This window comes from Ursus arctos, unplaced genomic scaffold (assembly GCF_023065955.2).
Source record: "Ursus arctos isolate Adak ecotype North America unplaced genomic scaffold, UrsArc2.0 scaffold_27, whole genome shotgun sequence".
Classification (NCBI taxonomy): domain Eukaryota; kingdom Metazoa; phylum Chordata; class Mammalia; order Carnivora; family Ursidae; genus Ursus; species Ursus arctos.
In genome coordinates this window covers 20,907,377-20,917,994 of record NW_026622952.1, presented here as the reverse complement: position 1 = coordinate 20,917,994, position 10,618 = coordinate 20,907,377, and the positions used below count along the sequence as shown (strand labels likewise).

At 46.9% G+C, this 10,618-nt stretch overlaps 1 protein-coding gene and 1 pseudogene across 2 annotated transcripts in view; one reads left to right on the top strand and one right to left on the bottom strand.

The window, feature by feature from the left end:
- Nucleotides 1–208: 208 nt before the first annotated feature.
- Nucleotides 209–1,121, bottom strand: LOC113262006 (60S ribosomal protein L30-like; annotated as a pseudogene).
- A 3,133-nt stretch (nt 1,122–4,254) lies between these two features.
- LOC113262005 (prolow-density lipoprotein receptor-related protein 1-like) overlaps nt 4,255–10,618 on the top strand; it is a 40,214-nt gene continuing 33,850 nt past the window's right edge. The window contains exons 1-5 of one of the 2 annotated variants that reach the window (XM_057303504.1): nt 4,255–4,352; nt 7,042–7,155; nt 8,582–8,701; nt 9,099–9,338; nt 10,177–10,290. In XM_057303504.1, coding sequence (XP_057159487.1) covers nt 4,277–4,352; nt 7,042–7,155; nt 8,582–8,701; nt 9,099–9,338; nt 10,177–10,290 — 664 coding nt within the window. In that variant the 5' untranslated portion in view covers nt 4,255–4,276. Of the gene's footprint in view, nt 4,353–4,457; nt 7,156–8,581; nt 8,702–9,098; nt 9,339–10,176; nt 10,291–10,618 lie in introns of those variants that run through there. The other variant, XM_048226369.2, reaches the window with a different exon arrangement.

Here is a 10,618-nt window from a genome sequence, read left to right as displayed (position 1 = left end):
AGTGCTTGTAAAGCTGTGTCTACCTAACTTGTTCTAATTTGTGTTTCTCTAACAATTACAAGTATAGAAATCTCTTTATGGATTCTTGGCCATTTATATATCTACTTTTGTGAAGGGGCTGTTCAAATCTTGGTTAACCAGGTAAAAATTTTGGTCATTTAGCTTTTTAAAAAAAAAATAAGCTCTGGCCAGTTTTATTAAAGAAAACTTATGTGATTTGCTTTTCATCTGTCTGTACTGGCATGCTTCTAATAATATCAGAATCACTGGATCGATGAGAGACAGTGCTCATACCCTGCAGTATCTCCCATATGCGGGGCCCAATTCCATATTATTGCCACTGTGGGTGGTGGACACCGGCTCTGGCCAACGTGGCGTAGTATTCGACCTCAGATTTCCTCAAGGTTGGGCAGTTGTTGGCAAGGACAACCAGTTTTGCTTTGCCATGCCTGATCATTTTCAGAGTCTGCTCGTACCCCAGCACGTACTTTCCACTTCTTATAATGAGTTGGAGCCTAGAGTCGATTGAATTCAGAGACTTTTGTTTTCTTTGTGGCCATCTTCCTGCCTTAGGTACGGGAGAGCTCCAACCAAGAGCAGCTGCCAAGGTGGCTGGGAGCAAGAAAGGAGTCAGCTGGCTTCTTATTATTGAGTTGTAAGAGTTTTTTATATATGGTGGCTATGAGACCTCTCTGAGATAGGGGTGGGTCTGAGATACCTGTGGGTCTGCAAGGTCAAAACGATTTCCAAAATAATATTTGCCTGTTTTGTTATGTTGACATTTGAACTGATGGTAAACAAACAAACAAACAAACAAAAACTAACGGTGGGCAAAACTCCTACCTCCTTACCATGAATCAAGGTGGTGGCACCAAGCTGGACCAGTGGTCAGTATACTCTCCACGGCCACACCCTTGTAGTTTTAAAATATGCCTTTTTTTTTTTAACTTAAGAATGTACTTCATGCAGTAAAAAAGATTAATTTTATTAAATTTTAGCCTGGTAGTATATAGCTTTTTAATATTCTCTGTTACTAAATGGGGAGCTTGCATGAAGCCCTTCTGCTGCGTACCAGAGTTGGAGGAGGAAGCCGCCTGTGCCACCATCTGAGTTGCAAGCATAATGAGCCCCACGTCTCACAGAATACCATTTTTCCAGGAAAGAATGACTGATAGACATCTGGTTATTCAGACTCGGGTACTTGGCAGACACGATTCTCAAAAATGAATGGTGCATATGTGTCACTTCAAGGAAAACAACTGGCAGTATTTGTTGCCAATGATATAATTTGAGCTTTCGAAGGAAAATTATAATTTTTGGAAACTGGAGTCTACCATCATGAGCTTACTAGCTTCCCAGCAGTCCAAACCTTTTCTGATGATATCAGTAGGGATGTTCACAAGGGTGACTTTAAAGATATTGTAGGATAGAAGGTGTCAATATTTGGAATAGCAGCATAAGTTAGTGAACCCCTATTTTCCAAATGACCAATGCATGATGTTACAAAGTCATGTATGGGTGAAAGATCCACTCGAAGTACAAAATAGGCTGATGGATTTTATTTTATTTTACATATTTTATTTACTATTTGAGAGACAGAGAGCATGAGCCAGGGGAGGGGCAGAGGGAGAGGGAGAAGCAAACTCCCCGTCGAGCAGGGAGCCTAATGCGGAACTTGATCCCAGGAACCCGGGGATCAGCACCCAAGCCAAAGGCAGACCCCCTAACCGACTGAAGCACCCAGGTGCCCTTCGGGTGATGGATTTTAATAAGAGCAGTATGAAATGCTCATTGATGTGGTTTCAGATTCCACACTGCAGTTAACCTTTAAGAAATGACCACTTCTTAAATTTTGGTCTTAGTATCTACACTAATTTCATAGGGAGGACATAACAAACTACCAGCAACTTGGTGGCTTAGAAGAACAGAAATGTATTGCCTCACAGTTCTGGAGGGCAGAAGTCTGGAACCAAGGTGCCCATGTCCTCTCTGAAAGCTCTAGCAGAAAGATCCTCCTGGCCTCTTCCCTCTTCTGGGAGCTTTAGATGCTTCTTGGCTTATAGAAGCATAATTCCTATTTCCGCCTCCACCTTCACATGGCCTTCTCCCTGGGTCTCTTCACACTATTTTCCTTCTATATATATCTGTGTCCATATTTCTTTTTTATAAGGACACCAGTCATATTGGATTAGGGCCACTCTAATGCCCTCACCTGAACTCCAGCAAATCTGCATAGATCCTCTTCCAAATAAGGTCACATTCCGAGGTACTGGGAGTTAGGACATTGACATATTTTTTGGGAGGCAGAAAATCAAACGAAGAGCAGCATCAAAGAATATCTACACTTAATTGGAAAGGCTGTTACTTCTTCTGAAGCCCACACTTATCTCTGTGAGGCCAGATTTTCTTCATATCCTGCAACCAAAACAACAATAAATCACAATTTACAGCCTCTGGGGATTAGAATGTTACCTTTTTCAGGTAATGGTGGGACATTATTCTTCTCACCACAGGCTGACAGAGCTGATTGAAAAGGTGAAATGTGGGGACAGACCTAGGAGAGGACAACGCATGTCATTAAGAACAAGTTAGGATATAAGGATTTAAAGACAAATATAAATGTTACTGAAATTCTTATGTCACTCATGGATGTGGCTTTTTTCAGCTGGTGTGGGTTATTAAGAGCCAACACTGGCTGTTCATAACAATATAGCTGCCATTGGTATCCACATATCACTTCATTTAGCTGAGACTGACCCCAGGTCCTCACACTTCGAGTCCAGGTACTCACCTCTAGCTTCAGTTCCTTCCTGGGAGGAAAATTAGTCTATATTCTTAAAACTCTGAGTTGCTCTATTGTGTCCCTCAAGACCATGAAGCATCTGAGATAATCTGGTTCTAAAACAACATTTCAGCAGAAATCAGTATGATACACTAGGAGATTTTTGTGAAAAGTGGAGGGGTCCTTTTAAGTGGCTTATGCAATCAGAGCATACAACAAATTTAAAGAAAACTTCAGAGCATATGGCATTCTGATATCTTCAAAGTGTGGTTTGATGGGACCAGCAGTGAACATGAAGAGGAGGTATGATTTTAAAGAAAGCTGTTGGAGTACTGTGTTGCAAATAAAATCTAAGCAGGCACTTTGCAATTCAGTTTTCTGTTTCTATTTTTTTTTTCCCCTGGTGTTTTATTGCTGCCTTGCACTCCCAAACACTATAAATGTTCCTTGCCAGTTTTACATTCTAAAATTCTAACTTGGTCATGTTCTCTCCAAGAATCTGACATTCATTTCTCCCGGTGTACTGGAAAGAAGGAATGCCACAGCTTATCTAAATAAGGGGATGGGACGGTAGTCTATGTCTTTGGTAATGTGTCACCAACTCTCATTTTTATCCATCATCTTCTTCCCGGAATGGCAGCATTTGGATAAAATGACCTTCAAATACTTCCAGTCCTATAAGTCTGCGACCCTCCAGGGCTTATGTTTGACTCCGGTTTCAACCCACCAAATCCGATCACGGTCGGGGTCCCATTGTTTATGAGAGCATTCCACTCCCGCAGGGACACCGACTGAAAGAGGAATGATGTCTTTCAGGGTTTTCTACTGTTACTCTTTGTATTTACAGTCTACTGACCGCCAGCCAAAGAGAACAGACGCCTCAGTCATCAGCACAGACCCAGGTCAGGAAGGCCTGCTTCTGCCAAGGTGCGCTGGGAAGACAGGAGGCAGAGCGGGAGACCTGGGGTCACAGTGCTGCCCTAGTCTGGAAGCTATTAAGCTCTGGCGTTTCAGTGGGAGGTCTGAGGACCAGCAACAAAGACCTCACCTGACGACGATTTTGTTAGAGACTCTCATGCCCCGCTCCAGACCGGCAGGATCAGAGTCTGCCTAATGAGAGTTCCAGGTGATTCTTGTGCTCGTAAAAGTTTGGGAATGCTTTGGTTAAGCATGGCTGAGCGCTCCTACTTTTCCCCGCCGCGTGGCAGTGGCCAGGCCCCGAGTTAGACGAGCGTCTGCTATCCCACGGCAGGAGGGGTGACCTGCGGAGAGGCGGGCGCGGTGCTCCGGGCAGCCTGGCTGAGTCCCCGGCAGCGCGACCCCGGGAGTGGGCGGTGCCGATGCTCCTCAAGCCCCGCCCACGGCCCCAGCCAGCCCCAATGAGCGGCGCGAGCGGAGGAAAGCCCGCCCCCGGCACCGCCCGCGCTCCTCCCGCCCGCGGTCTCCTCCCGTGAGTGCGACGCCCTCCCCGAGGCGCCCAGTCGGTTCCCCGCCATGGGGCGCCGGGCGCTCCTTCTGCTCCTGCCGCCGGTGCTGGCCGCGCTGGGCGGCCTCGTGGGCTCCGGGACCGGTGAGTGGGGCCGCGGGCGGGGCGCCGTGGAAGGGGCCGCAGCCGAGGGGGTGGCGGGCTGGGCGGCGCTGCAAGGGGCGGGAGGAGAGCTTGGGGCACCCTCGCTGTTGTGCGCGACGCCCCCCACCCTCTGTTCTGCAGTGACCTTCCATAGAGGAGGGTGACTTCGGGCCTTCTGGGGGGCTGCCCGGGGAGTCGCGTGGCCCCTTGCTTCTCTGCCCCAGACGCCTTCCCACCCTGCCCAGTGGGTGGAAGGGTAGGTGGGCTCAGCGGACCCACGCGGTGGCTTTCCTTCATCCCTCCCCAAGCGTGTGGGAGAGAGCTGTCTGCACACCTGAGCGCAGGGCGCACCCTCTTCCTTCCCCCAGCGTCGTGGCCCAGTGGGATTCGCTGTCTAGCCCTGGCGGTCTCCGAGGGGACCTGCCGCTCAGCGTTCACCGGGGAGCAGATTTGGCCTGGGTGGAGGCCCGGGGCCTTGGGAAGACATAACCTTGCTCCAGAAGCAGCGCGGGGAAATGGGGCTTGGGTCTGAGGTGCAGTTAGGACGCAACTTTCTGTGGCACTTGTTGATTCCACTCAGGTTTAGGCAGATCCCCAGGGCAGAGGAGAGCTGAGTCTATGTCCCAGGGTGACCGAGACACCCACAGTTGCCAAGGGGTGGTGGCCGGTTGGTGGCTTAGCCACGTGTAGGAGGTGCCTAGCGTTTGTCAAACCGTCTGGCCTGCGGAGCTCTCTGGACAGGTGCTCTCAATGGCCCTCATAGATTGAGGGCTGGTTTTAAATCATTTTAACTTACACAGACTCTTGGTCAAGGGGGTGTTAACTAGTTCGGTGGAGGTGCCACTTTTAACTGAGTTGTCTTCCAGGAGCGATTCTAACCCACAGGGTTTGTGCCGAGCCTGGTGGGGCATCTATGCAGTGATGAGAAGCCCTTGTTCTGTGTGGTCTTTTTGCACCACTCCTGAAGCACCCTTACAGTTACTTGCATTTTTTACTAAGCGGTCGTTCCCAAAGCCTTCTGGCATGTAGCCCTCTTTAGGATGTCTGTTCTAGAATAGCATGTGATCACCCTACTTGGCATATTAACAGACTATGAGACTATACTTAACATACAAGTAAATATATTAATACATCTCTTATTTATTCACAGCAAGCATCTACATAAGTGAAAAGTAATGTTTTGAGGCCCATCTGCAGGTGTGTAGAATCTATATTCACACTTGGTCTCCAGACTGAGAAGCACCAGGGCAAAATATTATTCAAGGTGTGACTCACCTGGAAGTGTAAGTCTTTGAGGGCTGAGTGGACCCCTAATTGGGATCCTTCTGGAAGGACCTGCTGGAAGTGGTAGCAAAAGAGTTAAAGCGTTATGAAGATTTATATGGTGGGTATATGGCACCAAGTGGCTTTGTGGCCATTTAATCTATGAATCTTTCTCTTCTTATCACTTATTTAGTATTCTCATTTTATAGACAGAAAACTGTGATCCAGAGAGAGAATGTAACTCTCCCAAGGTCATATTGTTAGTAAGTGGTCTCACTAAAAGGTCAGCCTATGTAGCCAGAGAGCTAAGTCTGTGCTCCCATATTAGTGGCTGGTAACATCACCTGCTCTCAGTGGTTTTGGTCAAGCTAAGTGAGATTGCCTGGATGGTATGTGAGTAGATGGCAGAGTTGTTAGCTACCAACTAGTAACCAATACTTTCTGAATATTTTATTTAAAATGTTTTTTTATAAGCCAGCCTTAAACAAACAAACAAAAAACCTTGAGTAGCTAAGCTGAAAGTACTATCTTAGAGGGATTCAAGTAAGACTGAGAAATGGTCCCTTACCCTGGAAGGTGTGGTCTACACAATGGCCTTCCATTGTCAACTTCCATTACACAACTTTGCGTACCACTTTCCATTCCATGTACAAATTGTTCCTGGGAGTAAGACCATGGGGGGGGGGTCTTCACTGCATCTTACAGAGACTTCTAGTATAGGCCATGTGGTTTATCTTTTCCAGGAACTAAAGATTGGCTTTTTCTCTTTGAAGGTTAGGACAGTATAGTAAATTCAGTATAGTTAGCCCTTCCTGGTGCTTCCTTCTGAGGACCACATTCCATAACAGGCTTATTTTTGAGCATTAATCATTCAAGGTTGATAAACACAAGTTCGTGACTTGAATAAAATAGTGTAAATCAGTCTCACACAAATAACTGGAAACTTAAATATTTATAACCAACCTATCAGAGGCATTTTTATGAAGATAGTATGTAGGACCCCAAATCCTAATCTAATTTTTAGATGTGTCTGCACATGCTTAAAAGTGAACTGGAGTCTAGACTTTGAGCTTAGACTTCTAAACATGCAACTGTTCATACAGAGTCTTTAAGATCAAACCAGAGCTGAAGACGTTGCTGGGTCTCTTTGAGCACAGTGCAAGTCAGCCCCATTCGAATGGGAAAACAGAGGCGAATGGCAGTTTCCCAACTGCACGCCACCAGAAAGAACAGTTTCCATGGATCATTACTGCAGAAGTCCTATGGATTTTTATGGTACTGAATCCCCCTAGTGTTTTCCTGGGTGTTTGTTGAAGGACCTTCCTCTGAATGACCTTTTCACTGCAGCTTCTTCTGAAAAGGTGCTCTCTTGGACCCGAGGAAGCCAGGAACTCGCATGGATTTGCTTTTCATTCATCCAATGCAGATGAAGTAAGGTGTACCATGACGCAGCAAGCTGCATGTGGGGAAAGGTGCATTCCTGTGGCCTGGCTCTGCAATGGACAGCAAGAGTGCCCTGATGGGACCGATGAGCAGTGTGGTGAGTACTCCTCGCTGTATCGTGTTCTCATCCATTAATGGTCCTCAGTGCTGCGTGCCTGGCTCTACGGTGTCGGGTCTTAGGGTCTTCCCTCTTAGGGGGTATTCGGAAATATGCGGTGTTCTGGGTTGTTGCAGGCTTTCAGCAGGTAAGTCTAGGGATGTACACGTTGGTAGCATTGTTATCAAGACAAGTGTGGAGGGCTAGTTGGGATAGAAAATCCAGTACAAGTCTGGCTCTTACCTTCAATTCTAGCTTCAACATGTGGCAGGTACTGAAACTGGAATGCCACAGATTGCCTTATGGGAAACCCTCACCGGCCCCAGTGCCCCAGTGCACACACTTACTTGTAAATATATACAATCAACTACTTCAGCTTTGCTTAGAGCTTTTGGACAATGAGAAGATGATTTTTTAAATTGAGGACAAAGAAAACTACGAAACCAATAGAAGCCAAGTTAGCCGTGTGGTAAATGTCTTCCTGAAATTCAGCTCAAACACCTCTGTGCTAAGAGTGCTCCCAGCCCCAGAAGGGACACCTGAGCCCCTGTAGATGAGGAAAGCCTCTTAACAGATACCTCACATCCTCGAGCGGTGAATATGGAAGGAGAAAATTCCTGATTAAAAGAGGGAACCCCCCCCCCCCCGCCCGCCAAAGAACTTGGGAAGTGATCCATTCCTTTTCTCTGCCCCACATGCACATTCCTGGGCTGGCCACTTACTGTAACTAATTTAATGTGAAACCTTTGATATTAAAACCTGTACTATTACAGGTTCGAATTAAATTTTGTACTTGCAGAAATGCCTTGTGCTCTGCTCCCCGGTACATTTCCACCCCCAGGTGTCAAGGTTTACTTGCATCTGTCAGGAGGCACACTTAGGTGGCAATATTCGAAGGTCCCATTGGACCCCAGACTGACAGTTTCCAGGTTATCTTCGATCTTAATATGGTCTCAAACACCAAAGGGATTCCAAGAAGTGAAGCTTTAAAGCTATACTGGCCAATACCACATGTGAAGACTTACATGTATTGAAATGATAAATATAGTTCTTTTATCCTACTAACCACACTTCAGATGCTCAATAGCCACACGTGGCTAGTGATGGCCACTTTGGACAGCGTGGGTACAAAACACTTCCATCATTGCCGAAGTTTTTGTTGGACGACAGTGTTCTAGAAGCATGATGGGAAGCGTAAGCATTACTGGGCTGCTAGGTGATTGTCCCTAAGCCAGGGGTATGGTGTGTTGCTAAGGGTGACATGGAAAGGACAGGCAAATTTAGGATGGCCTCCGTGGCAGATCAGGACTTAATTGTTCTTTTTGCTACTGAAAATACTTCATATGAAACCCCAGTCGAAAAGCTGTCAGTGCCCTGACAAACACCTCTTCTTCTCTGCCTCTCGAACAACGCCACCGGTCCGCAGAGGAAGTGTGTCGTGGACATCCACAGGCCTGGCAGTGTGACGACGGAAAGTGTATTCCTATTAGCTGGCTTTGTGACGGTGCCGGGGACTGCCTGGACGGCTCCGATGAGGGGAACTGTGGTAGGTACAATTTATTTTCTCTTCGGACATGTTCTCTCTGTGTTAGCCTCATTGATGACCTCCACGGTATTAGGCGACACCAGCAAGTCACTAGATAGCCTTCTGCTGGACAGGGGCGAAATCCACATGTTCACTTGTTGCCAGGATGACATGTGACCTTTTATCCACTTCTGCATGTTGCAAACTTACCTAAAAGATTCTTGCCTCTGTTGGCTTTTTAAACTCCTTTGGGTGAAACTTCCGCGTACAGAGTTGGGGCCACATGTCCAGTGGCTAGCATCCCGTTCAGTTCTTGGTTTTCTGGAGACCAAATCCATGAGCAAACCATGAATACCCAAATACACAAGCCTGCAGGTCAGCCGTTCCACCTCACTAAGCCGACACCCGCCTTTTACAGAGAACTCCACGGCGTGCCCTGGCCAGAAAATCCAGTGTCCGGGACATTCTCAGTGTCACGAGGCTTGGGAACTCTGTGATGTCCATAGGGACTGTGAAGATGGTCTCGATGAAGCACGCTGCTCCCCGAACCGCTGCCTGGTGGGCCAGTGGCAGTGCAGGAACAAGGTGTGTGTCTCGGATAGCTGGAGGTGCAATGGGGTCAATGACTGTGGGGACTCCTCGGACGAGGATGCCTGTGGTGAGTGCCCCTCCCCCTCTGTCCTTCCCCCAACAACCCCCCCCACCGCCCCGTCCTTTAAAGAGGAAGGTTGTACCATGTGAGCTGCTTTCTGCAAGTTGCATTTTAATTCCTATGACTGAGACTTCCATCCTATATCTAAAAACAGGATGTTTCCTAGCAATAACCAAGATGTAGTTATCCATGGAAACACTGATCAGTGCTGGACACTCTAGGCAATATGGCCACGGCACAGAACGCAGGAGCGCCCATATCTGAAGGAGGTCTCCTAACAGACGCCTCATGGCCTTGTGTAGTCACTATGACAGGGGGAAATTTCTTATTAAAGGAGGACCCCCCCACCCCCCAACCCCTGCAAAGAACTTCATGAGTACCACATTCCTTTTCTTTACCCCACATACACAATGCAGTAGAACCTCCAACTTCTTAGTAAACCACAATCCCACTTGATCTTTCTAGAAATAAATCTGCAATATTGAATATATTCAGATTCTAACATTTTTATCATGTATAAACTGGTTTCTTAAGAGGGTCTTCCTTTAGGGCTCATGTTGACAGAATTTAACACCATTTCAATTAGAACTACTTAATACTAATTCAATTCGAATTCATTATTATTTCAATGTAGTGCCCAAGTGGCTTCCCTTGACTTTGTCTTTATCAAGTCTTAAGTCCTAATTCCCTGACAATTCTGCTTAAAATGATAAGACTTTCTTTCCTACCTAGACTTGCCTTGGGTTCTAGAAATACTGCCACCTTACTGTAATTAATAATTGTCTGTTTTGACTCCCCCTTCCCCCACGTGCTGTTGGAAAAGGCGGCTTTCCTTCCTACACAGCTTCCTGTCCAGAAGGCATGGTTCGATGTGATGAAGGGAAATGCATCCTGGAATCCCTGATGTGTGATGGGGAAGCAGACTGCACAGATGGTGCTGATGAACCCGTTACATGTGGTGAGGACCCAATTGTCGGGTGTCACGTGGGGGTGGGGAGAATCCGATCACGTCAGCCGATGCCTTAGTTATCATGGGGGTCCACGCTCTCAAGAGAGTGATTGGACCAAACTCCTATGTCAGCAATCATCCTTTGTGATGGGTCCCCCACATTTTACAAGTTCCAGGCCTTGGCTCTGGTCTCCTGTGGATGCGCAAAGCTTATCTGAGCTGTAAAAGTTTTTGAGTTCTCCTCACGTTATGGCTCTAGGGAAATAGACTAAACACCTCAAACCACATTGCTCCAAAAATTCTGGAATAAAGAACATAGACTTTGCCACTGAGAAGC